At 31.5% G+C, this 27,080-nt stretch overlaps 1 protein-coding gene across 1 annotated transcript in view; it reads right to left on the bottom strand.

The window, feature by feature from the left end:
- The window catches only part of sfl (N-deacetylase and N-sulfotransferase sfl), a 71,745-nt gene extending 47,092 nt beyond the window's left edge, over window positions 1–24,653 (bottom strand). The window contains exons 1-2 of the mRNA XM_076413485.1: window positions 24,433–24,653; window positions 23,777–24,284 (exon numbers count right to left, since the gene is read on the bottom strand). Coding sequence (XP_076269600.1) covers window positions 23,777–23,961 — 185 coding nt within the window. The 5' untranslated portion in view covers window positions 23,962–24,284; window positions 24,433–24,653. The remainder of the gene's footprint in view (window positions 1–23,776; window positions 24,285–24,432) is intronic.
- Between the last annotated feature and the right edge of the window lie 2,427 nt (window positions 24,654–27,080).

Raw genomic sequence — 27,080 nt, 5'->3', positions numbered from 1 at the left:
TCGAATTTATTAGCCTAAATAAAACCAGTGTCAAACATATTCCTGATGTAATGTAAACCATTTTTTTAAAAGTGTTAAACAACCTGATATTTGTGAGGAATTTTAATTCACTATACTTGTTGAAACATCGTCTGAGCTTGATTAGATTCTCTCCGAATTGATTTTTTAAAACTTTCAAAATGTTTGGAAAGTATAGAATAATTCAAAAAACAAGAAAATGAGGTCTTGGATAGTCTCAACACAGTGAGTAAGCAAAAATTAAAAACGGCGTTTGAAAATCAAGTCAAGGTAATACTAGATTAAGAGATTCTTTTTTAATTACATTAATACATTGTTACTAGTCGTTTCCGTCTAGCCTACAATTTGCCTTTATGATAAGGAGGACCCATCAGCCCTATCTCAGTCTCTGGTGAAATAATGTTTACCATGTCACTACTGTATTTTTTATTATATGCACCTCACTACAAAGCACTACACAAGATCAGATGGTTTGATTCTTTTGAGTCTGTGTCCTGTTCTGGTGGCATCCAAAAGCTGCAATATTTCAATATTCTCATGAGAATGGAGTCTTTCCTCATGTCCCCTTGGAATTCTTTTGATTTCTTGACTGACTGTGGGTATCTGACGGTCTCGATGTAGGTAATCACTCCTATAGTATTTGGGTGCACCCACAATACCTCCCAGGACTTTGTTCTGAAAAATTTGTATTTTATTTATGTTACTCTTTGCAGAATATCCCCATAATTGAACTCCGTATGTCCATATAGGTTTCAGTATTTGCTTATATAATAGCAATTTATTATGTACTGACAATTGTGATTTTCTTCTAATTAGCCAGTATATTTTCCTATATTTCAATTCCAGTTCTTTTCTTCTCTTCTTGATATGTTCCTTCCAGCGAAGTTTCGCATCGAGATTCATTCCGAGATATTTAGAATCAGAATGAGTTTTCCCTTTATAGGGTTACTTAATGATAATTTATAGTTAACATTAAGCGACGACTGAAGATCATGAATATTGTGAGCTTAACAGAACCAATGTATACCAACCAAAATCCAATTGGAGTTATCATTTGATGATTATAAAGGTATTTTCTTCTTTCTTCCGATGCTCAAGCACGCCCTCAGAAGAACAACAAACTTAATAATTTACTTTTGTTTTAAAATGACTTTAGTTTAGCAGTGTTAAAATCAAATAGTTTTTATATCAATCTATATTTTTATAAGAACGGACCAGAAGTGATCATTAGATGGTTAATAGATTTTAATGAAATTAGTCATATCCCAGCATTTATTAAAACGGCCCTCATATGCCCCTGTTATTATAAAGAGCCTGTTAATACGGCTAATCTTGAAGTACTTTGACTAGATCATGATTTATACAATAATATTGCTTTAACATGCTAAATTCTCTACCGCACTTATACACCGTAGAATTCATAACTAACGCTCTAAATAAATTATTTTGATCCTCTGACTCACAACGTTTACAGTTTATTTACATAGGACTGACATCACATGATACCGGAGGGTTTTCTGGTCCGAATTTAAACCTTTTTTAAATTTTAATGTTGGTAAACTATCCTAGAGAAGTTAGAGAGCTCAAAACGTAAAGCAAGAAAGAATGGCAGCAAGGTACTAACTGATAAACTGTATAGTTTTGTGTGTATGTGTAATTGTCTAGTAATGGGAGTATGTACGTCAAATGCTAATATAAACTTATGAACAATTTTAATGAAAAATTAGTACACAGAAAATAGACATCTATAGGCTGTAGACAAAATAATATGAACACCTGACCTACACACAATATTTGTTTATTAAGACGTTGAGCCACCATTTAAAATAATATCAATATATTTTTTAATATATAAATTATATTGCAATTAAGATATTTTTCATAATAATCAAAAGATTAATATTAATATATTTTATATTGTTTAAGATATATCTTTATATTATATTTTTCAAGAAAAATCGGTAAAAAATATCGATATTTAAAAAGACATATCGATACATGACGAAATATTGATATTTTGTGTACGCTGTAGCTCTTAAAACGTTAAACAGCATCGCTTATTTTAACTGTCGCAGTGTAAAGCACTGAAATATAACCTACAAGGGTTGACATATAAATTGAGCAATAGATACACGTCGCACTATTGTACTATTACTTTGTCTGTAACAAAAAAACATACAAGATGCAGAATGGTATGCAACTCCTAGTAGTGTAGCATATCAAAATTTTAAATTCACATCATTAACGATTAAACAAAAAATCGCAGAAAAAAATAAAAATAAAAAAACCATCCACTAAGCATAGTAGTGTCACACCTGGGCCAGGAATAACAAAAGAATAGTGGATTTTCTTTCTAAACATCAAAAACGCGAATTTAATCCATTTCCGTGCGAAATATCTGTAGATGTGGAAAGCAATTAACCGGCTATCTTGACACGAAAATTTACAGTTTACTGATTTAATATAATAACTGTTAAAATATTATAAGAACTGCCAGAAAAGGGCTTTTATATTTTTAAAGCCATGATACGTCTAAATAACTTCCCTAGCACTTGTCGCCCACAAAGTGGTCCAAATCATTATGATTCTCATAGCAGAGAAAAATCAAAAGACGTTTTCTTCTATCGTCTTATAAGCCTGTTACCTGTTTTTTTATTATTATTTAATTATTACATTGTTACTAGTCGTTTCCGTCTAACCTACAATTTGCCTTTATGATAACTTAAATCTAGGTAACTAGACTAATATAACTAGGGGGACTCATCGGCCCTAACTCAGTCTCTGGTGAAATAATGTTTATACATGTCACTGCTGAATTTTTTAATATATGCACCTCACTACACAATACTACACAAGATCAGATGGTTTGATTCTTTTGAGTCTGTGTCCTGTTCTGGTGGTATCCAAAAGTTGCAATATTTCAATATTCGTATGAGAATGGAGTCTTTCATCATGCCCCCTTGGAATTCTCTTGATTTCTTGACTGACTGTGGGTGTCTGAAGGTCTCGATGTAGGTAATAAGTCCTATAGTATTTGGGTGCACCCACAATACCTCGCAGGACTTTGTTCTGAAAAATTTGTATTTTGTTTATGTTACTCTTTGCAGAACATCCCCATAGTTGAAATCCGTATTATGTACCGATTATTGTGATTTTCTTCCCAATTAGCCAGTACATTTTCCTATATTTCAATTCCAGTCCTTTTCTTTTTTATATATTCCTTCCAGCAAAGTTTTTCATCAAAATTCATTCCGACATATTTAGTGTTGTTGCTATATGGAATGATAATATTATTTAATGTTAATGATGCTTGTACGGTCTGTTTATAGGTGAATTGCACATATACAGATTGACTTTCATTAATTCTTATTTTCCAAGCTTCCGTCCAATGACTTATATTGTCACTTGCCTGTTGTAATTTTCGTGGGACTTCTTCACTATTGTCTCCGACAGCTATAATCGCAGTATCATCAACAAATGTAGCAATTGTAGTATTCTCGATTTGTGGTATATCACAAGTGTAGAGTAGATAAAGCATTGATTCCAGTACACTTCCTAGTGGTACACCTGCTTTAACTTCTTTTATTGTAGAGTAAGCTTCCTCTTGTTTGCTCTTAATATTCTGATTGTAATGTATGATTTTAATAGTTCGGTGTGTTGTTTTGGTTACATTTTCTGTAGTTTATCAAGACCTTATCGAAGACTTGTGCTACACCTAGGACTATAGCTTTTGTAGGCTTTTTCAGTAACATCTGTTATTCTGTGGAGCTGGTCAATTATTAATTATTTGTTAATAAACCCAAACTGGTGTGTTAGTATTAGGTTTTTTCTCTCTATGATCTGCTCGGTGATTATCTCGGTGACATGTCCTCCTGGTATATCTTAATAATCATAAACTTCCGCAAGCAGATAATGTTAAATATCTGGAAATGCATCGGGATCGACGCTTAAATTCGAAGAAACCTTAGAGGCAGCAGTGATACAGGCCTATAGGCTTTTATTTCGTTTAGTTATTATTTAGTTTATGAAGAAACATGTGGAAGGATTGGAGGAATTGGAAGAAATAAAGCGTAAACAACCTAGACCTAATCTGAACCAGATGTATTGGCTCGGAGGGCGTAAATGCAAATTATCATTGGATAATAAAATATTGCTGTATAAGTCAATTCTTGGACGTATGATATACAATTGTGGAGTACTACTAGCAAATCGAACATAGCCATCCTTCAGATATTCCAAAATAAAGTGCTACGTGCCATTATTGACGCCCCATATTATGCCAGTAACCTAGTTCATCCCGGGAAGTCATAACGAGTGTAATCCGAAGTGCCTGTGTAAAATACTCTGAAAGAGTGTTAGCGCACCCGAGTGCACTCGGCAGACAATTAAATGTGCGCGATGTCAGTAAAGTGCGTAGGTTAAAACGTTTATTACCATTCGACCTGATTAATAGACGCATAAAATAGTTTTTAGAATAACATAGAAAAGTAATTAAATTTGAATTAAGTATCCTACTAGTTGATAAGTTTGTACAGGATATAACTTATTGAAGCCATCTTCTACATGTCTTTGTATAACGTATATCTTATCACATACTTATTGCCCACTGGATAGATTGTGGAATGTTAACACAATAATAATTTAAAAAAAAATTATTTTGTCTATCCCCTGTATGTATTCTTATACTTTTAGATAGCACTAGACCTCAAGCTTACAAACAGTGCGAAAAACAAATGGATTACTTGCGAAGATTTAAACAAAACCAACTATACATCCACCCATCCTCAAACATATTCCTTGTAGGGTAATAAATCACCGCACAGTGGTTCATTCAACGAACGATACAGTGGTCCACACAACGCGAGCGGTACGACCGCTATTCGAGATAAGATTAAAGTCGGATTCGAACGGGAATCGAGGCCACGGACATTATTGAGTCCGCGTAATATTAAAAAATGCCGGAAACAATTCGAACAATGTAACGAGAATGTGTACGCGCTGCGCCGCTGTGGAACCGGTTTATTTTATGTAACCCGATGAATGAAGCAAAAAGCGATCTAGGCGAATTAAATTGAAGCGATTTTTCATCAGCGATAGTAAATATGTAACTGTCTGTTTGATAATATGATTCGAATTTATTTTAAATGGTTTTATAAAATATTTTTAACAAAAAAATCGAACTGACTTCAAAAAATAAATAAGGAACTCACTAAAAATTAAAAAAATAATCAAATTTAGATTTTTAATACAAAAAAAAGTTTTAAAATAAAATATATACATAATAGTCGTTATAATAACTAAATAAAATAAACAAAAACCGTATTCACCTATCTACTACACGTATTTTATATTCTACTATATACACGCAATTTAGCTTAATACCTGCCTACACCTATTTATTTATTTACAATTTTATTTAACTAATACCAACTCACAACTTTGAACGTGGTACGGAGGAACAAATTATATTATTATTTTCGTATTGTTTGGCTTTTGCACTAAACGACTTCCGGTACTCCGTTACATGAGTTCAGTAATAACTTTATACAAATATATCTGTTATTTTAGACACAAAAAAATATGTGAAAACTTGTACGTGCCTTTGAAATTTGAGGTTTTCCCCCCCTTTCCCTAATTAGATTTTCTTCCAATTGGACCACCTCAATCATCATTATCAAGAATAATATACATATACATATACATATATATATATATATATATATATATATATATACCTTCAAAGTGGACAGTTGGTATTAGTTAAATAAAATTGTAAATAAATAAATAGGTGTAGGTAGGTATTAAGCTAAATTGTATGTATATAGTAGAATATAAAATACGTGTAGTAGATAGGTGAAATACGGTTTTTGTTTATTTTTATTTAGTTATTACAACGATTATTATGTACATATTTTTTTTTAAACTTTTTTTTATTAAAAATCTAAGTTTGATTATTTTTTTAATTTTTAGTGAGTTCCTTATTTATTTTTTGAAGTCAGTTCGATTTTTTGTTAAATATATTTTATAAAACCATTTAAAATAAATTCGAATCATATTATCAAAAAGACAGTTACATATTTACTATCGCTGATGAAAAATCGCTTCAATTTAATTTGCCTGTCGGAATGAATTTTGATGCAACTTCGCTGGAAGGAATATATAAAAAAGAAAAGAACTGGAATTGAAATATAGGAAAATGTACTGGCTAATTGGGAAGAAAATCACAATTATCGGTACATAATAAATTGCTATTATATAAGCAAATACTGAAACCTATATATATGGACATACGGAGTTCAATTATGGGCATGTTCTGCAATATATATATATATATATATATATATATATATATATATATATATATATATACAGTCGAACATAGAACCTCCTCCTTTTTTGAAGTCAGTTAAAAAAGAGACACTGCGGAAGCGCTGAAAATTATTAAATCTATATATTATAGGTATAATTATAATTAATATATAAGTATAATTAATGTTGTAATGCAAAAATAAACAACCCAAAAAATTATATCTATAATAATAATAATTAATTTTTAGGTTTTACTGATGTAATAGGTCAATTGAAAAGTCAGTTGAAAAGATCTGGAGAATACGGTGGATGAGGAAGCAATTCTAAGCCCAATTCATGGATTTCTGCCATCGTTTTCACTGACTTATGACACGGTGCATTATCTTGGTGAATCAGCACTTTATTTTTCTTCAAATGCGGCCGTTTTTCGGAGATTTCGTCCTTCAAACGGTCCAATAACGCTATGTAATAGTCGTTGTTGATGGTCCTTCCTTTTTCAAGGTAGTCAATGAAAATTATTCCATGCGCATTCCAAAATACAGACGCCATAACCTTGCCCGCCGACTCGGATGACTGCCGATTGGATTTCGGAGTGAAATTATGGAGCCATGTTTCATCCATTATCATATATCGACGTACAAACTCGGGTTTAGAGTGTCTGCTATTTCATTCAATTTCAATTTACGGTCATTCAAAAGCATTTTGTGTTTTGTTTTCGTCGGTAGCAACCTATTTGGGCGTCCACTGTCTTCGGTGCTCATTTCACCACGTCTAAACTTCGCATACTAATCCTTGACGGTTGTTCCTGAGGAAAATCCTGGGACAGTGTCCAGAAACTCGACATGAAGCCAAGTTTTTGCTTCAACTGTATTTTTTTCCTTCAAAAAGCAATATTTTATCAACACGCGAAATTCCTTTTTATCAATTTTTTTCACAATAACAAAAGTTGCTCCGATAGCTGTCAAATTTATACATGCATCTTTTGAGGGTTAGGGCTAACTAAAAAATATAATGGATTTAATTCTAGTAGCGCCATCTATGTGTCAAATCGGGGACTATTCAATTGACCTGATATATTAGTATTGTTCTGTTGTACTTGGGTACACGATCAAGGCGAATGCATGACAAATATATCAGTATGTATTGAAATCAAATTAGACCATTAAAACTACAGTTAAAAGTAACACTTATAAACTACACAAATTCTAGTTGTATTGCTTTCACGTTACTGTAATTTTGTAGCATAAATTCATATTTTAAGGCCGAACTTTCGATAAATTTGTTGACCCATTTGATTTCGAGATCATCGTGCAGTTCTTCCTTCGTCACGTAGCGATAAATAGTGATAATTAATCAAAGGACTATTTTACACTTTTATTACGGTATTAGCTGGATATATGGTGTGATAAAATTGTAAAATTTAAATTTAATGGAAAAAAAATTATCGGGCGGATTTCAGATATGATATCATCGAGATTGAAACAACAAACTGCAAGAATGACATTACCTTGGTGCAAGAATCTTCTTCACAAGTAATAGAGATAGGAACTTAAAATTAATAAGATATTATTTGAGATAATTTTTATTGGTTAATTCAAACAAAGCAACACTGAAAGAAACCAACAAGATGCTGTTGGAAGCTTTTGAAGAATATGAAGTAAATGTTAAAAATTCGAACCTTAGGCCACGGGAAACCCAATTTATTAATGAACACTGATGCATTCGGCGTGAACATTGGATGAAAAACTGTTAAAGAGATTTTGCAACATAATGAAACCCGGAATTTATATAAATTATTTTTGTCATATTAATCTTTTTAAAGTTTTCATGAAAACCGTTTTAATGAAAGGATGTGCAATTATATCCCCGATAGAAAATGATGTTTGGCCATCGTCGAGACGCGAATATGAAAGAAATAACGATGCGGTTATTTAAATCTCGAGATCGAATCGGCCGAACACTCCCATCTGGTACGCCGGCATTCTAATGTTGGTATTTTTACGCATTATTTGAGTTTTACTGCATGCGCTTGACGGGCCCGAGTTGTTTTCCATCTTCAGACAGAGCAAACCAGTTGCGTGTTTGCATCCGATGTAAACATCAGTGCATATATCAGCTGAATCATTTTTTATATTTAGATAAGTGCAGCTTTTCGAAGTAAATACTTCACATATATTAAATAAAACATGATATTTTATTGCCGTAATTGTGTCTCTTAATTGTTTTTACATCTTACATTGGATATCTTTCGTACAATCTATGGTTCTGTTGTATTTGTATCAATACGCAGCGGCATAAGTACATCAGTATTTCTCAAACTAAAAATAAATTAGACTACTTAAGCTAAAGTTAAATGTAAACACTTATACAATATATAAGTTCGTAACAGGTCAATTGAAAAATCCCCGGCCTACCATAATAAAACACATTTTTTTGGCAAAATTAGTTTTTTTAATCAACATTATTCCCTTCAATATAGCGACCCTCCAACTTTTCGATACCATTTTTGAAGTACGATTTGTCCTGTGCTTCAAAATAGGCCTCATTTTTGGCGATCACCTCTTCATTCGACGAAAATTTCTTTCCAGCGAGCATTCTTTTGAGATCTGAGAACAGGAAATAGTCGCTGGGGGCCAGATCTGGAGAATACGGTGGATGAGGAAGCAATTCGAAGCCCAATTCATGGGTTTTTGCCATCGTTTTCACTGACTTGTGACACGGTACATTGTCTTGGTGAAGCAGGACTTTCTTTTTCTTCAAATGCGGCCGTTTTTCAACGATTTCGTCCTTCAAATGGTCCAATAACGTTATGTAATATATACAATAATGTTATGTTATGTAATAGTCGCTGTTGATGATCCTTCCTTTCTCAAGGTAGTTAATGAAAATTATTCCATGCGCATCCCAAAATACAGACGCCATAACCTTGCCAGCAGACTGTTGCGTTTTCCCCCGTTTTGGAGCGGGTTCATCGTGTGCAGTCCACTCGGATGACTACCGATTGGACTTCGGAGTAAAATGATGGAGCCATGTTTCATCCATTGTCATATATCGATGCAAAAACTCGAGTTTATTGCGCTTGATCATCTTCAAACACTGCTCCGAATCATCAACTCGTCGTTGTTTTTAGTCAAAAGTGAGGTCGCGCGGCATCCACTTTGCACAAAACTTTCTCATATCCGAATATTCGTGAATGATATACGTACACGTTCAGTTGATATCTTTAGAGTGTCTACTATTTCATTCAATTTCAATTTACGGTCATTCAAAATCATTTTGTGTGTTTTTTTCAATGTTTTCGTCGGCAACAACCTCTTTTGGGGGTCCACTGCGTTCACCATCTTCGGTGCTCGTTTCACCACGTCTAAACATAGCATACCAATCCTTGATGGTTGATTTTTCTGGGGCAGTATCCAGAAACTCAAGCCAAGTTTTGCTTCAACTGTATTTTTCCCTTCAAAAAGCAATATTTTATCAACACGCGAAATTCCTTTTTATGCATTTTTTTAGACAAAAGTTGCTTCACTCAAAATGTTATAATTCACAAACTACTGATCCGGCAGCTGTCAAATTTATACATGCATCTTTTGAGGGTTAGGGCTAATTAAAAAACATAATGGGTTTAATTCTAGTAGCGCCATCTATGCGTTAGGCCGAGGACTTTCCAACTGACCTGTTATATAAGGCTAGAGGGACATAAATTAAGCGTCCATTTTATTGCATAACTATTCATAGAATCTTGCCAATATGAGATGCAAATTTATTCTATTACATTATTTTATATATATGTAGATGGACATCCATATAACTTTAATGCAATTATCTGGCGTCTACAACAGCGAAAATATATTAATTTTAAGAATGTTAAAATTAATGAACTCGTGGGCTATTGAATTTTAAGTACATCCACACCCACATAAACCGGAAGAAGAAGCTAGTTTTGTTATATAACACCGTGTTAAAGAAAACAAGCGTTCTTAAAACATATTATTTTCATTAAAATAAGAGTCCCAGCCAGACGCAAACCATGCATAAATCCAACCAGTACTTGTTTTAAATCGATCTTTTAAACTCAAGAGAAAAACCGCAGTCATAACATTTGATATATTAGTTTTGTAGCGTGAAACAAAATATTTTTACATCAAAAGCGATTAATTAGTTTTTTCCTACTTTGTACTACAGAGTTTTTGTCATTTATCTGATAATTTTAATGATTCAAAGCTTGTAGAATGATATTGAAATGCAATAAAGTATTAAACTAGATCATTATAATTATTGTGATTGGATTCTAATGTTACAAAGTGAAATGACGCCGTATTTTTGATGATTTGATTGCAATTTACTAGATTTGAGCTACCCTAAGTAAGAGCTAACGCACAAAAATCTGGCTATATTGTGTTCATTTTATTATCCATTTCTAATTCATACTCATGGCGGCTTGGTTGGCGCAGTGGTAAAGACGACAGGACGGTCCACCTACTATTGCGATAGTCGCGGGTTCGAATCCTGCTGGGGCATGATCATAAATTTATGTTTGTGATTGTTTAAAATGTATGATTGTCCCAGGCAAGAATGCATAATCCGAAATGGAAAATGATCCCAGTTACGCCAGTAACCAGGCTGGTTAAGACCGGATGTCTTCTGGGATGATTTCTAACTTGGTCACTCGCCAGACGGTAGGCTTAATGCCGAGGTCCATGGTCCAGAGCCCAGGTTAAACAGTAGGTCCACTCCAGATAAACCCTCCTTTGTTAAAAGGAGGGTTCAAAATATGTATAAAAAATATACTATAATTTTATGTGTACTTTACTTTATGTTTATATTTTTATTTTAATTCTATTGTGTGCATTCTTGTAATACTGAATTTATCTTATTTTCATTTTCCTTTCATCTCTTGTATCTACATTTTTTATTTGTAGCTAGTAACATAGGAATGTAATGGGTCTAGTAATTTATCTCTTGTATACTCATCAGTATGATCCGATCATAAAAAAATAATTTTGAAAAATCCTTTTAAATGAGTATTCTTAAAGGGTTAACTTTGAAAATATGAACAAAATTGTTTTTCTACCTTTGTAGGTTAGAATACCCCCATTATACAATTCTATTCTATATATTTATAGATGCTAAATAATAGAACCAATATTACGTAGTTTTAGTTAGATATGCGACGACTGCTGGGTGGAGTACTGCTGCAAATGTAAAATATATTTAAATATATATGTTTGTTAGTGCCCTGAGAATATACCAAAGGCATAGTGTAGAAATACAGTCATATTGTCTGCTTTTTTTGAAAATAAACGTTTTAAAAGTGACCATTTTGTATACATATATATACATATATATATATATATATATATATATATATATATATATATATATATAAATTTATAGAAATATTTAGAGATAGGGTTAGGTAGGTATTAAACCAAATTGTATATAAAATATAGTAGAGTATAAAATACGTGTAGTAAATAGGTTAAATAAGTTTTTTGTTTACATTTATTTAGTTATTACGATTATTACGTAGATATCTTATTTTAAAACTTTTTTGTGTGTTAAAAATCTAATTTTGATTATTTTTTAGTTTTTAGTGTCGGTTAAATTTTTTTTGTTAAACATATTTTATTTCTTTCTTTTTAGTATTAGATATTTATTCATTAAATTAGGCAGTTATTTTATTAATTGCTTTTAAAATTTCTCCAATCAAACTAGAACAAAAAACTTGCTGTCTTGTTGGAAATCGAATCCGCGACGGCCGCGAGTGAGCTCAACGTTCTAATCATTACACCATAGAAACAGTTGCCTATAACGTTTCTACGGCGTCTCATATGATATGGTTGATGCTTAAAAAGCAAACTGACTAACTTTTACCCTGAACTAATTCCGATTTTTCGTCACATCAGTTCAGCAATAACATTATGCATCAATATCTGATTATTTTAGATAAAAAATGTGTGAAAATATTGTACGTGCCTTTGAAAGTTGAGGTTTTCCTTGATTACTCCCCCCCCCCTACCTCCATCAGATCCTAACTTGGTTCCAACCTTAGAAGTGCACTCTTTACAATAAAAAAAGAATTTTGAAAATCGGTCCCTAATCGACGGATAAATCGGCCTACGTACAATCAAAAAATTTATACAGATGACCATAGAACTTCCGCCTTTTTTGAAGTCGGTTCATTCAAAACTTATTTATAGGCCTATATGTATTATAAAAAAAAACTAGTTGTATTTAATAATAATAATAAAGAATTAAGAACAGTAAGGAGCAATTAACCGAAGATTAACTAAATTCCAATATCGTGTTTATTTAGGTTACGAAAAGCGCCGTTGTAAGAAAACAGTCAACAATTCAAAATCCGTCGTGGAAGGTATTTACTTTGCCGATAAGGAAATGTTAAATGTGAAGGGAGAACCGTTTCTGCAATTACCGTTCTGTATCAAATTATATTATGATATCAAAGCCGGCTCGCTACCCACGCCGTATTAACATTCATTCGGCGCGAAATAAGATTTACATAAATATATATACTGATATATGAACGGCGATTCGGTGAATTAAGCAAAAAAAACATTTCTTGATCTTGTATCGTTCAAGCTAGCAAAACTTATTTATCTTTATACATATAATTCTTCTATACGTGTGTATGTAATTGAACTCCTTCTAAACGGTTGAACTGATTTTTTAAAATATATCACATTGTTACTAGTCGTTACCAACTAACCTACAATTTGTCTCTATGACAACTTAAATCTAGGTATGTAACCAGGAGGACCCATCAGTCCTATTCTAGTATCTGATGTAATAATGCTTATGCATGAACACTACTGTTTTTCTATTAACTGAACCTCACTACACTACACAAGATCAGATGGTTTGATTCTTTTGAGTCTGTGTCCTGTTCTGGTGGCATCCAAAAGCTGCAATATTTCAATATTCTCATGAGAATGGAGTCTTCCCACAAGCCCCTTTGCAATTTTCTTGATTTCTTGACTGACTGTGGGTATCTGAAGGTCTCGGTGTAAGTAATCAAGTATATGTATAAAGTATATGTATAAGTCCCGAAGTATATGGGTGCACCTACAATACTTCTCAGGACTTTATTCTGGAAAACCTGCATTGTATTTGTAGTCTTCGAGGAACATCCCCATAATTCAATTCCGTATGTCCACGTAGGTTTCAAAACTACAGTTACTTCGTTTTCTTTTTTACTTAGCGTCGTTTCTATATGGCATGATATTATTATTTATTATTATTGGTGCCTATGCTGTCTGATACGTAATCCGCATATATTTAATTTCGTTAATTTTTATTTTCCAAGTCTACTATTTTCCATTTAAAGGGTATATCACATATGTAGAGTAGCTCAAGAATTGGCCCTAATAAACTTCCTTGTGGTACACCTGTTTTAACTTCTTTAATTGTAGAGGGGACTTCCTCGTATTTGAGTCTAAACATTCTGGCTGTAAGATTTCAATAGCTCAATGTACTATTTCGATAACTTTTTCTGTAGCCTATGAACAAAGCCGTCATGTCATACCCTATCGCTAAGGCTCGTGCCACATCTAACAGGTCAATTGAAAAGTCCCCCACCTGACACATAGATGGCGCTACTAGAATTAAATCCGTATGTTTTTTAGTTAGCCCTAACCCTCAAAAGATGACTGCATAAATTTGATAGCTGTCGGATCAATAGTTTGTGAATTATAGTATTTTGAGTGAAGCAACTTTTGTTATTGTGAAAATATTGATAAAAAGGAATTTCGCGTGTTGATAAAATATTGCTTTTGGAAGGGAAAAATACAGTTGAAGCAAAAACTTGGCTTGATACCGAGTTTCCGGATACTATCCCCGGAAAATCAACCATCAAGGATTGATATACTAAGTTTAGACGTGGTGAAATGAGCACCGAAGACAGTGAATGCACTAGACGCCCAAAAGAGGTTGTTACAGACGAAAACATTTAAAAAATCGACAAAATAATTTTGAATGACCGTAAATTGAAATTGAATGAAATAGCGGACACCCTAAAGATATTAACTAAACATGTACATCATATTATTCACGGATATTTGGGTATAAGAAAGCTCTGCGACGAATTGATGATTCGGAGCAGTGTTTGAAGATGATCAATCGTAATAAACCCGAGTTTTTGCATCGATATATGATAATGGATGAAACATGGCTCCATTATTTCACTCCGAAGTCCAATCGACGGTCATCCGAGTGGACTGCACACAATGAAACCGCTTCAAAGTATGGGAAAACACAACAGTCGGCTGGCAAGGTTATGACGCCTGTATTGTGCATTGCGAATAATATTCATTGACTACCTTGAAAAAGGAAGAACCATCAACAGCGACTATTACATAGCGTTATCGGACAGTTTGAAGGACGAAATCGCCGAAAAACGACTGCATTTGAAGAAAAAGAAAGTCTTGATTCACCAAGACAATGCACCGTGTCACAAATCAGTGAAAACGATGGCAAAAATCCATGAATTGGGCTTCGAATTGCTTCCTCATCCGCTGTATTCTCCAGATCTGGCCCCGGCGACTATTTCCTGTTTTCAGATCTCAAAAGAATGCTTGCTGGGAAGAAAATTTCGTTGAATGAAGAGGTGAAGTACCAATCGTACTATAAAAATGGTATCTAAAAGTTGGAGGGTCGCTATAATCAATTTATCACCCTCGAAGGGAATTATATTGAATAAAAAACTAATTTTGCTAAAAAAATGTGTTCTACTATGGTAGGCCGGGGACTTTTCAATTGACCTGTTAAGAATATAGGTGAACATAGCTTTTCACCTTCATATGCTTTTTCAATTACATCTGTTATTGTCGAATGTTTGTTAACAAACCCAAACTGATGTGTAGGCTTTAGGTTTTTTTCTATAATAGGATTTTTCCTATTCAACAACAGATCTATAGGCTTTTATTCCATTTGATGATTTTTGAGGATTTTTGGGATCATGATAATTTCAGGCATCTTCCAAACGTTTTTTGTAGTCAAAATGCTGCATTGATCAAGTTTGTTGGTTTCATAATTGCTTTTCTTGGTAGTTTATGCAACAATTGTCCTGCCATTAAGTCCTAACCCCGGCGTGACGTTGAATTGGAGAATTTTCACATTCTATGTTCGGCAAATTATACTGAATATCAGTTTCGTTAGGCTTTTTTCGGTTCTTTCTGGATGGTCAGCGAACGCTTCAGCTTTTTCTCAATTGCTGCGTGCACAATTTCCACATGGGTCTCTTACTGTTTCCATGTCATCTGTTAGATTTCACAGATAGTTATTTATGGATTTGCTTTTAATTTGCAGTGTTTCCCTTTTCAACTTTTGGGTCATATTGTTTAAAATAGTTTTATTTTCAGGCGTTCTATTTTACTGCCATGTTTTAGCAGTATGTAGCTTTAGAACCATTCCTATCATTTCCTTGATTTCTTTCGGATAATTAATCCCTTTAATTGTACTCTTAATTTCTGCAGTATTATTCCAAGCAGCTTGTCGGATATCTACAATGATTTTTTCTGCTTCAAAATTTAATTGTTCGATTGTCTAGACGATTTTGATGAAAATATTTTGCTTGTGTGTGTTTATATCGATTCGAGAATGGTTTATAGTCACAATTAGACCCGGTAGTCACCTACCGGGTCTAATTCTAGTCTGCGATAAGGTTCCAGTAAATTTTAAAAATATTTTTGATTTCGACTGGCGTATATGTGTCAGTGATAGTTTCATGGTAACCTTCGCAATAATGGCGGTTCTTGTAGATAGAATAAATTAAATATTATATTATATTGATATATCAGTTGTAATATTAAGAGTAAAACGTGATGTCTGCGAAAGATCAAATAAAACCAAATTTAATTCCCATAACATTGATGTATTCATACGACCTGGCAGATATTTGCTAACTTAACCCTTTCATGGGATATACTGTGTATTACATTATACAGTGTGTATTGGTATGGTATGGTAATATATCGCAATAATATCATTGTCAGTTTCATTCCCAATGTACGTTTTTAGTTATATTAGTGAAGTTTCCTCTATATTCCTGTTAATGTTGACTTACAAAGATACTTATATTTACTTTCATTATTACATATGTCATGAGAAGCATTGAAAACACTATTGGCTGGAGCGACATAAATGCACTTCTTGCTTCCAAATTACATCATTAGGAACAACAAAAATCTTTCCAAATGGGGATGGTCAGAATTTTAAAACAACATTCAAGATTCAGGGTAAAGTATAGCATCGAATTGGTTTTTTGTTTTTAATGCCGAGGCAACATTTTTGTGTGACAAGAAGCAAAAACTAACACGCACTGTCTACACAATCACATCAAGCAGATGGAGGAGAGAGAACTTGTGGCAACTTCTCAACACCGTTTCCAATAGATTACAAAATGATAATTGCGTTATTGTCATTAAACCAGTCAAAGTACCACATGGAGAACATGTAGAAACAAACAATGTAACAACTATTAATGAAGTTGCAATCTTTATGGCTTGCGACCCATTTAAATAACGAGATAACACGATGCAGATAACCTAAGACCATCATAGCTTTGCAATATCCATTGATATCTTAGAAAGGCGAAGATGAGAATCATTTAAACATAAAACAAAGAAATCCAGTGGCATTCAGAACATATACAAGTAATTTCTTTGTATCGCATTTATCTCTTTATTGTTCAGATGCAAAAATAAACAAAAAAGTTAGGGCGATGAACTTCTAACGTATGTCGACTGATGATTTGTGCCAATCAAGATAATAACATTCTCTGATGCCGCCAACGATTTCATCATTACATTGTTGATATGTGTTTGAACTGAAACTGAGCCATTACGACACATTAAGTTTAATCAAGTGAATCATTGCTTTTGAGGCCTATAGTAACGTTGACGGAACAACTGATATCGATAACATCGGTACCTCACATATTCTCCCATCATAATATACTGGTAGTCCGCGTCATGTTGCAAGAATATACTCAAGACCTCATGACGTGTGTGCGCATACGGTCTACCAGTCTGTTTTGTTCATCACACTGACGTGGAATCAAACTTGAATCAAATATGAAATCAATATATGCTGTAAATTTTAGTTTAGCTGAAACTTACAGTGAATATTGCTGACTTTGGCATAGATATATTTGAGCATTGGGTTAGAATGCTCAGAAGTACCACCTTTAATAGTTTGCAGTGTTACGAGTGTCTGTCTATAAGTAACTGAATACACTAATAAGGACTGTTCCTGGAAGATCATTCGAAAGAAATTCAAGATAATACCACCATTCACAAATGGAAACGGTGCTCTCCGATAAAACTCCAGAATAACTTAAATGACTTTGAGAAACTTACAGCATACACCTCAACTAAAACTTCATTTTTATTATATTCATGACATAATCCTACAAAATCAAGTGTGAGTAATAAAGTCAGCATTTGCTGACATTGCAACAATAATTGCGGTTAAAAGAATTCTGTGATTTGGTTCATCATTATGATCTGAAAACCAGATCATGATATAATTAAAAATTGATATAATGAATAGTGTTGGTAAAACAATAAAGTCAATGTACTTTTCTAATTCTCTGGGCCCAATGGAAATTAAAAAAACCGCGTAAAAAGTACGAATTGTCTTAATCTTCAATTTATTCGCCAGATCCCCTACCTCTGATCCCAACTTGGCAAAATTAATAAAGACCTAGTAATTGTTTATATTTAAAACAGTAAAATGCCATGCAATAATAATCTCAATCACTTCATTAATAGAACTAACTTGGACCTAAAGATCCGGTCTTGACTTTGCCAATAAACTTCAAGAATTGCTAAAAATTAATACTTTATGGGGTTTTGACAAAGGGGGATAATCGGTTGTCGCCTTGGAGTTCACATTAAGCAGATATAGTAAATAATAAGATCAACATTCTAGTGTTTAACCTAACAAAAATCCATTTAAAATACAATCGCACAATCATTAAAAATGTGATCGAAATTCAAGTGTGATTTTTTCGAACAGGTTGTTGATTCTTGAACTTTGTTAAGTCAATAGTTTATTAAATGCTTTAATGAGAATTAATGCCAAAAAAATTAGTTAATATACCATTGTTAAAAATATAAAAGCTTATTTGGTCAGTTTTTTTATTTTGTGGACTCAAGTCGTTAATATCAGAAATATTCGTTTCAAAAACTAATGATTTCAGTCCACCTCTGACTTTTTTATAATATTAAGTTGGCTTCTGTGGTAGTGGTGGAACTACATCACACATGAAATAGACTAAAAACTTGTATGCCAAAGAGCTACATTCCACCTTTATATGCTTTTAAAACCAGCATAACGCATGTATGTAATCTATGCAGAAGAGTCAGTGAAAATTGAATCAATGGTACCGGTATCATTTTGAGAAGCCTCAAAGAACATATGGACGATGTTATATTACACATATAATGACATACATGGAATTTCCAAATAAAAAATACATATATAACATATACAATAATAATCGTTCAATTTTCTTAGTACACATTAAGAACAACTAAATTATTCGGCTTCTAATATACTGTACAATAATAACTAATAGCAAGCAGTATATCTAAAATAAAAAAACAGCAACATATAGGCTTTCAAATGTAATAATATATACTCCACGGGAATTCTTGGAAGGCTTTTACCATATTGCGTATAACTCTCTTGGCATCAGAACATAAATAAAAAGACACTCAATGTAGAGGAAATATTATTTTTAATAAAAGCAAAAAAAAATTATTGTACCTTTTTATTTCAGTTCCATATTTAATATAAGTAAAAATAATATATAGGCCCTTTACTAAAATAGTTGGTGAAAATTTTACACCAATTAATTACCAATTATTAACCAAAAAATTAAGTCTAATTATTGAATTATTAAGATAGAGACTGTCGAATAAGATTTAGATTCGAATAAGAGTTCAGGCAATGACGATAAAGATTTTCTACGTGCCAATTAGGAAAAAATGTAAAAAGTAATACACATCCGAAAAAAATTGTCTTACAAAATAACACTAAAAAGATGTTATTCGTAATAGTTTAATTTATCTTAGTTATTCCTCATAAGGTACACCAAAAGGTCATCATTATTCAAAAATATGTGTTAATAAAACTCATTCTATATACACCGGGACGGTTCTAATACTAAAATACTGTGGATTGTGTAATTTTTCTTTCATATTTCTAGAGGCTTGTGTTGCTAGGAAGTCGAGGGAATCCATAATCTATAAAAATCAAATTAAACGAGAAAAGTTTCTTTGATTGACATCCATAGCTCTACAGTCAGAACGAGATTAAATATCTTCCAGTTTTCTTAATTCAATAAGGATCATCAGACGTACCATCGAAAAATAGTTCAACCTTTAGGAATTCCTTTATAAAAGTATCGAGAATTTTTGATAAAATACAAGAATACCTTAAATATAAATTAAGAGGATAATAACATAATAATAGTATACATCAAAATAAGTTAATAAAACATTTTGACCTTTTATTAGTTAAAAAAGAAACATAATATTTGTTCTTTGATTTATGCAAACTTAATGAACGGCTTGGTGTTTTCTCGCATATGTTTGATATATGATAATTAACAAAGTACACAAGGTGACACTGAAAGTTGAAGCAAAATTCAAGGAAAATTTGTATAAAAATTAACTACGTATGACGATTTCTAAAGCATGTTAGATTTGTATATATTAATAGTAAAAATATATGTGTTTGTATACGAATCTGATAAGAATGTTTGAGTGCATGGGTACTTATATTATTGTAGATAAGATGTAGTGAATGCTTTTAGGGAAAATATAGCGATTTTCTCAACAAACGTGAATAAAACTATACATATTTTATGAGTCCGTAACTATATACATGATACAGTCTTGGCGATAAGTGTAACATATTGAAAACACATTTTATCCTAGGTCGTAAATAATACACCTAAACTGGTAAATGGGATACCTTTTTAAAAAATACATAAAAAACATATGTGGGGCACAAAAACTGCCTTCGAAAAGCAAAATGTTTTCAGATACATCTGAAGAGAGGACCCAGAATCGGTGTGAACGGATTACAGCTGTGATATATATATTTTTATATTTTAAGATAGGAAAATCGAAAAAAAAAAACATTGCTAGAAAGGCAAGATTGAACTAATAAAAAATTTATTTTATACAAACCTCCATTCTTTAATATCGTTTTCTCGTTAGTCTAAAATCTTACATATAAAATTTCTTATTGCTCATTATTCTTTAAAAATATATAGATGGTGTTGCAAAAAACGCCCTATTTCAAAATTATTACAATCAACGATATGGTACTGAATATTCTTGATATTTTACATCACGTTTACTAGTAAACATAGAACCTCGCATGTAAAATGTATCTCCTACCCGTGTTATGTTATCATGTATAAATGATGAGTACAATATAGTTTAATCGATTGTGGACGTATCCCTAAATAATAAAAGACAGGGATGATACATAATGCACAATACTAAACCGCACATCATGTCAATATTTAAACAGATGTGTTTATGCAAAAAGAAAATTAATTATCAGCCGGATTTGGTTTCAAAGCACTGAAATATGTCTATCAATTTTACAGATAATTAACTCCACAACAAAGTTACTTTAAATGATGACTGACAGTCCGAAAAAATATAGGAAACTTTTGTCTTCAGATCCCCAGAATTGTTATAAAATACTCTTGGATTTTAGACAAAAGATAAGAATGTTTTGTCAATATGATATCAACAGACATTTCAAATATAAGGAGAAATTATAACAGAGGATTAATGTTACAAATTCAGTAGAAATATATCTACTACACATTTAATTTAAATATTGAAGCCATCAAAGAAACGAAAATGTTGTCGCTTCCTTCATACCAATCTGACCTAGCACCTTTTTATTATATCTTATTTCACATAATGCAAAGCTCATTAATTATGATGACTTAAATTTTCAGTTGTCATAACATCCACGTAAATTAAAAAAAAAAGTTTTTTACTAAAACTTACACAAACTGATAATATTTTCCTGTCTGGATTATAACGGACTAATAAAATAATTAGGACATACTTAAATCCTATAAAAACACTTCACAAATTTCATCTATTATTGTGATATCGATATTTCGACATCATTAAGTCAATATCAATTGAAATAAAATATACAACTGGCTTTTGTAACAAAGCTCTCGGTTTATTTTATATCTAAAATAAACATTTTCCATAAAATGCCGGCAATGCCCTACTTGTTTTGAAATCCAGATGTCCCAGAAATCAAGTTAATATGGTTACTGAATAAAAATTGTTTTTATTAGCATATTAATTACGGTGCCTGATTCGACTGCAACCAAATACAACCATGCATAACCATTACAAATTGCAGATGCATTATTTATTAAATAAATCAAGTTATTACACCGCAGGAGCATCATTTACTACCAGAAATATAATGTTAAAAAACGAACTGAATGAAATTTAATTGAGAACAGTATCTATAAATGGATTTTGGTTTGCATGTTAATCATGGTTTGAATTTGTACCTAGTAAGTATTTAGTAAGCTGGTTTTTACGATTCTAGAAAAGACGAAAAAATAATATGTTATCAATTTTTGTTAATTACTAAGCGCCTCTTGAGTACAGTAATTCAGTAAAATTATTCACTAACATATTTTGGAACAATCTGTGTGGTCAGTATTATTCATTCTCAGGTGACCCCCAATGAATATAAATGTTTCTTTTCTTTACTGTTATGTCAATAATACTTGCTGACAAATAATCGAAAAAACGATTGAATTTTAATTAGTATCTCAACTATCAAACATTTCAGTTGAATGTTTGTATAAACGGCAATATGTAATGATAAAAATGTACAGGCCAAGAAATATTAAAATAAGGGTAGTTTTTACAGTCTTACCTAAAACTGACCAACACCCCACAGACTATAATATCACCCCTACTGTGAACCCTCAACGATTTTACAAGTTCTCAGAAACTGTTGTTACTGCCTTTAGAAACAGTACACGTGTTATACTAACCTACAGTTTTTTTTTTTGGACTTCAAGAAAATATTTTCCTTTTAGCTGTAAAAATCGAACCAGTAAATTAAATACGGTAAATTGAATAACTCTTTTAAGTTATAAATGTCGTGCACTTATTCTGATATCCAGTAGGCCATTACTTGGCGATGGGCAGTTGTTTTTTTGTCTTTGTTTCTCGATCGATAATCAATTCTGTTCAATCTGTTTTGTCATTAGGAATGAAATTCAATCAACTAACTGAGGAAAAAGGCTTAAGAACTAATTGAAACCCTATTGAAGATTAAATTAACGTCGGATTACAATGAACATTTTAATTATTTTCGGCTAATTAAAGAGGGTGTAAATGAAAACAAAATATAATAGCAAAACATCGAGCGACTCAGATTTTTATAGGTGTAAGTATAGCAATAATTGTCTTTTTAAATTAATGAGCTAATTTTTTTGTATTAACACACTCTACAATCATAAATTACAGCTTTTAGTTCGAAATAGGGCTCTAACTTTGATATAATGTTAAGTGATCTAGTAGATTAATAGCTTTTCACAAATTGCTCAGCTCAGCTAAGGTCTCACATTTATAGTCATTATTCAAGGAAATTAATACTTGCTGAAGCTAGATAAATTAATCTATATCAATTTTCTTTTTCTAACACACTCATCTACTATCTATATTACGTTGATACTATATAAAATATTTTGTGTTTAATTAAATAAGATGTGCTGGTTTATACATTCACTGATATACAACAAATTTTTTTCTCTAAATCAAATAAAATAAAATACAAAATATATACTTAATCCCACACAAAAGAATATTGACCAAATTCTATGTGTAGGAGCTCAATAATATAGTCCCATTTAATTGACCAGTTAAATCGGGGTATTACTCACATTTCAATGATTTTAATCCCTGGTTTAAGCAAACATACAGTTAGTTGGCGTTTAATATTGAGAAGTTTTGCAAATATATAGTTTATGATAATATATACTATTTTATATATATATATAGTATCATATAATAAGATAATTATGTAACATATATTGTTGTTTAGATTGAGATTAATTATTTGTCATACTAAATGTTTACAGAATCAGTTGAAATAAGTACAGCATATCCTTAATTAAAAATATAAAAATTGTGATATCTATTAAAGAGGTCAATTATAAACAATAAACCCTAGCCTTATCAGGAGAAATATTTCAAAATTTCACTACTATTCAGAATAAACTTTAAATATTTACTTAATTGATAATAGTATTCTTATCAATAAGAAACATTATATTATATTATTATTATTATTATTATTAAAGTAGACATTATTATATATGAATATATATGAATTTAAGAAAAGTACTTACTTGTTTATAGGTGTATTAGTCAGCCGAAATGATATTATGAGTACGAATATAACAAACACCAAAAGTATCACTAAAACTTTCTTGTAGGCTGCCAGTCCAAAAAAGCATTTAACACTTCTTTTAAATCCACGATTCACTCTTCGTCCATGATAGTCTCCCAGAAGGGGCCAGTCATCGTCAGTCATTTTAAAAATCTCTTTTTTAAACTATAGCAACAACTTGGGGCTTTGGTTACACAACTGACACTAAGATTAAGTTTGAATTCTTATGGCTTAAAACGTATGGCACATCCTATACTGGAATGTAGATAAATATGCTCTAAGTAGGGTCTTCTCTGCCACAAATATTATCTGGGTATATCAACAGTTCTCCATTTGCTATGTTTCCAAATTTCTAAACTACAGAAGAATATAAATTTTATCATGTTTTGGAAAGGAATCTGTGATGTCATTGTTAAACTCCTGAACATTTCTGCATGATAAATACATCCCTTAGTTTCCAAAATGCCCTAAAAATAAAAATTTTATAAAAAGAGGGATATGTACATAAGATAAAGTCATAAATATTACTTAAAGTCACTAAATTTAGATAAATATCATAAAACCAAATCGATTATATGTTAAAATAGTTGATGTTTATTTACTTAACACACATACCTAAATGTTTCTAAAAGGAGTATAACCTTCAAATATATATAATATTTCTCATTTAACACAGATAATTTAAAAAACCGACACTATTCACATATTGGAAACGTCAATAAAACATAATTTCAATTAATGTTTTCAACTGACTGGAAACCACTATTAATTATTTTGAATTTTCATAAACAGATATATGTCATTGTTGTCGCATTCGCCGAGTCCATTGACAAACTGAAAATAATCTCTATACATTCTCAGGCCGACGGATGACTTGTACAGAGATCTGTCTATATGCGTATTACTAGTTGCCTATCCTCTATATTGGTTAATAATTTTATGAAAAAATAATTTTGTTTATTTAATCGATAGTAATATTAATTCTTAACAAGCATAATAACAAAATTATAGTTATATTTGACTATAATTGAATTTGCAGTAACTAAAATATATATTAAACTAGCTTTAATTATAAATTTTAAAAACAATTTCTATGTTGTAACTATACATGTATTTTTATTAATTGAATTTATCAATTTTTGGTACATTTACCCTCTTAAATTTAATATTCCAATGATACGATTTGTCAGGATATATCTTCTCTATCAATGCATGCATTTTTATGTTTCGTATAATTTTTGCATTAAGGAAATCGTAAGCCTAATTATTATTCCAATCAATGTTTGGGAGATAACCGAAGCAGACATACTGTGGGAATTTTATTGACATTACTTGTATCCATAAATATATGTATATAACTTGATTTTGCAAGGTTGGTTGGACATAGTATAAAGGTTTTTTAATGAGTAAAAAAACTTTATACTATGTCCAATTAGATAGGTTACATTTTGGTAGTAAAATTTAATTTATTTTGTAATAATATTTTTTAAAATAAACTTGATATAAGCCTCTTGCAATAGTAATCCATTAAAATTGAAAGATTGACAATTCGAGTGTAATATTATTATGTTGGCCATATAATATGTATAATTTGATTTAAATCACCATCTCCTCTAATCTATCTTGATTTATCTAATGGTTCTGTCACTTCCATTAACATGATTTTCGATTACCCGTCCCTTCCTAATTTGTTTAGTGTCTAACATTATCAAATGTGACTTTTATCATCTGATTCGAATGGAAAATTAGATCTATTTGGAGATTATCAGTGAGCCCCGATCATTCCATACGTCTCAGTTGTGTAAGTTATACGAGCCTATAACAAAATGAAGCATCTAATAGGGATTCTCTTTTTTACTTATACTTGTTATGGAAAATTGATTCCCATTCTAACAAAAGAAAATGACGATTCATGTTTGGAGACTGTTATTCAACATGATATCAACAGCACTGTTCATAATATGCTCATAAGTCAACATGAATTCAGTTTGAAGTTAGATATAGCCGTCTACAAAACAGATGATTTAAATTTGGAACAATATTTGTTGAATATAAAAAACAAACCACAGTCTTACACTATTATTTCACGTAATATGGATTTACTGAATCAAACACTGAACAATATTGTCAGTTCCGACATGTTTTATGAAGCAAATTATCTTGTAATAATTAAAGACGCCAGCAATGTTAAAATGGTTGCTAAAATATTATGGAACTATCGGTAAGCATAGTTATTTAACAAATATTGACTAATAAAATCACTAATTCTTTGGGCTATAACCTCAAATTGAAGTCTGATTTGTCAGTTTAAAAAATACATCCAATTACAAGCGCCATCTGGGTATGAAAAGGATCAATAATTGTATAATGAAATTTGAAAAATGTAACCTTAATACTAGATGTATAATTTGCCAGTTATATGAAAGAGATTCATGTCAGTATTTGATGTAACTAGTAGACTGTACCATCTGCGCATTAAAATCGTAATAATACTTTTGTATCCACTACTATCTTTACAATAATGTTATTTTAACAGATTTGATCCGATTTCATATGATTTTATCGTTCCTAACATATTCTAAAGACTAAAATATGGTGGCTACACCTGTGTATAATCTATCCAATAAAACAGCCTATGTACGTTATCAAAATTTGTGACATGAACACGTTCAATTCACTGCATTTGAATTAACTTTGAACTTTTCATTTACAACGTTTGCCGGTATGTAATCACCCATTATTATCATTAATATTTTGAAGAATTTTGTAGATATTTGACAACAGGGTCCACCACTACCGACACAAATCGAATTTTATAGATTGATTCGGTTACATATACCAACGTATCAGACGGCGTTCTGTTTCTTTCGAATTCGGATAAAATAAGAAAAAAAATCCGCTCCAAGAATAAAACGAATATTATATTTTTATAAACTCCATTTGGTGGTATATTTAATTCCATCTATGATGTGCATTGGCTGTTTTATTGGACAGGCTATGTTAATACAAATCATACAATATGACAACATTGTGAGCGGAAATCTGGCATTTTTAATAATCTTTTAACTTTAGTTTTAAACATAATTTCAAAATTCGCCCACTATTAGTTACCTTAAAAGATTTGATAAGAAAGTAAATTTTTTATGGTCTAATAAAGACATGTTTATAAAAATGTAAAAGTTAATAGAGTACTTATGATAATAAAGTGGATATGGTTGTTTACTTGTTTATATTCTATTAAAGCAATAGAGATAATCTTTGTA

Source organism: Rhynchophorus ferrugineus, unplaced genomic scaffold, assembly GCF_030347505.1.
Source record: "Rhynchophorus ferrugineus isolate W39M unplaced genomic scaffold, kcgeb_rfMv2 rfM9, whole genome shotgun sequence".
In the NCBI taxonomy this organism is placed as follows: Eukaryota; Metazoa; Arthropoda; class Insecta; order Coleoptera; family Curculionidae; genus Rhynchophorus; species Rhynchophorus ferrugineus.
This window is presented reverse-complemented; position numbering and strand designations above follow the sequence as displayed.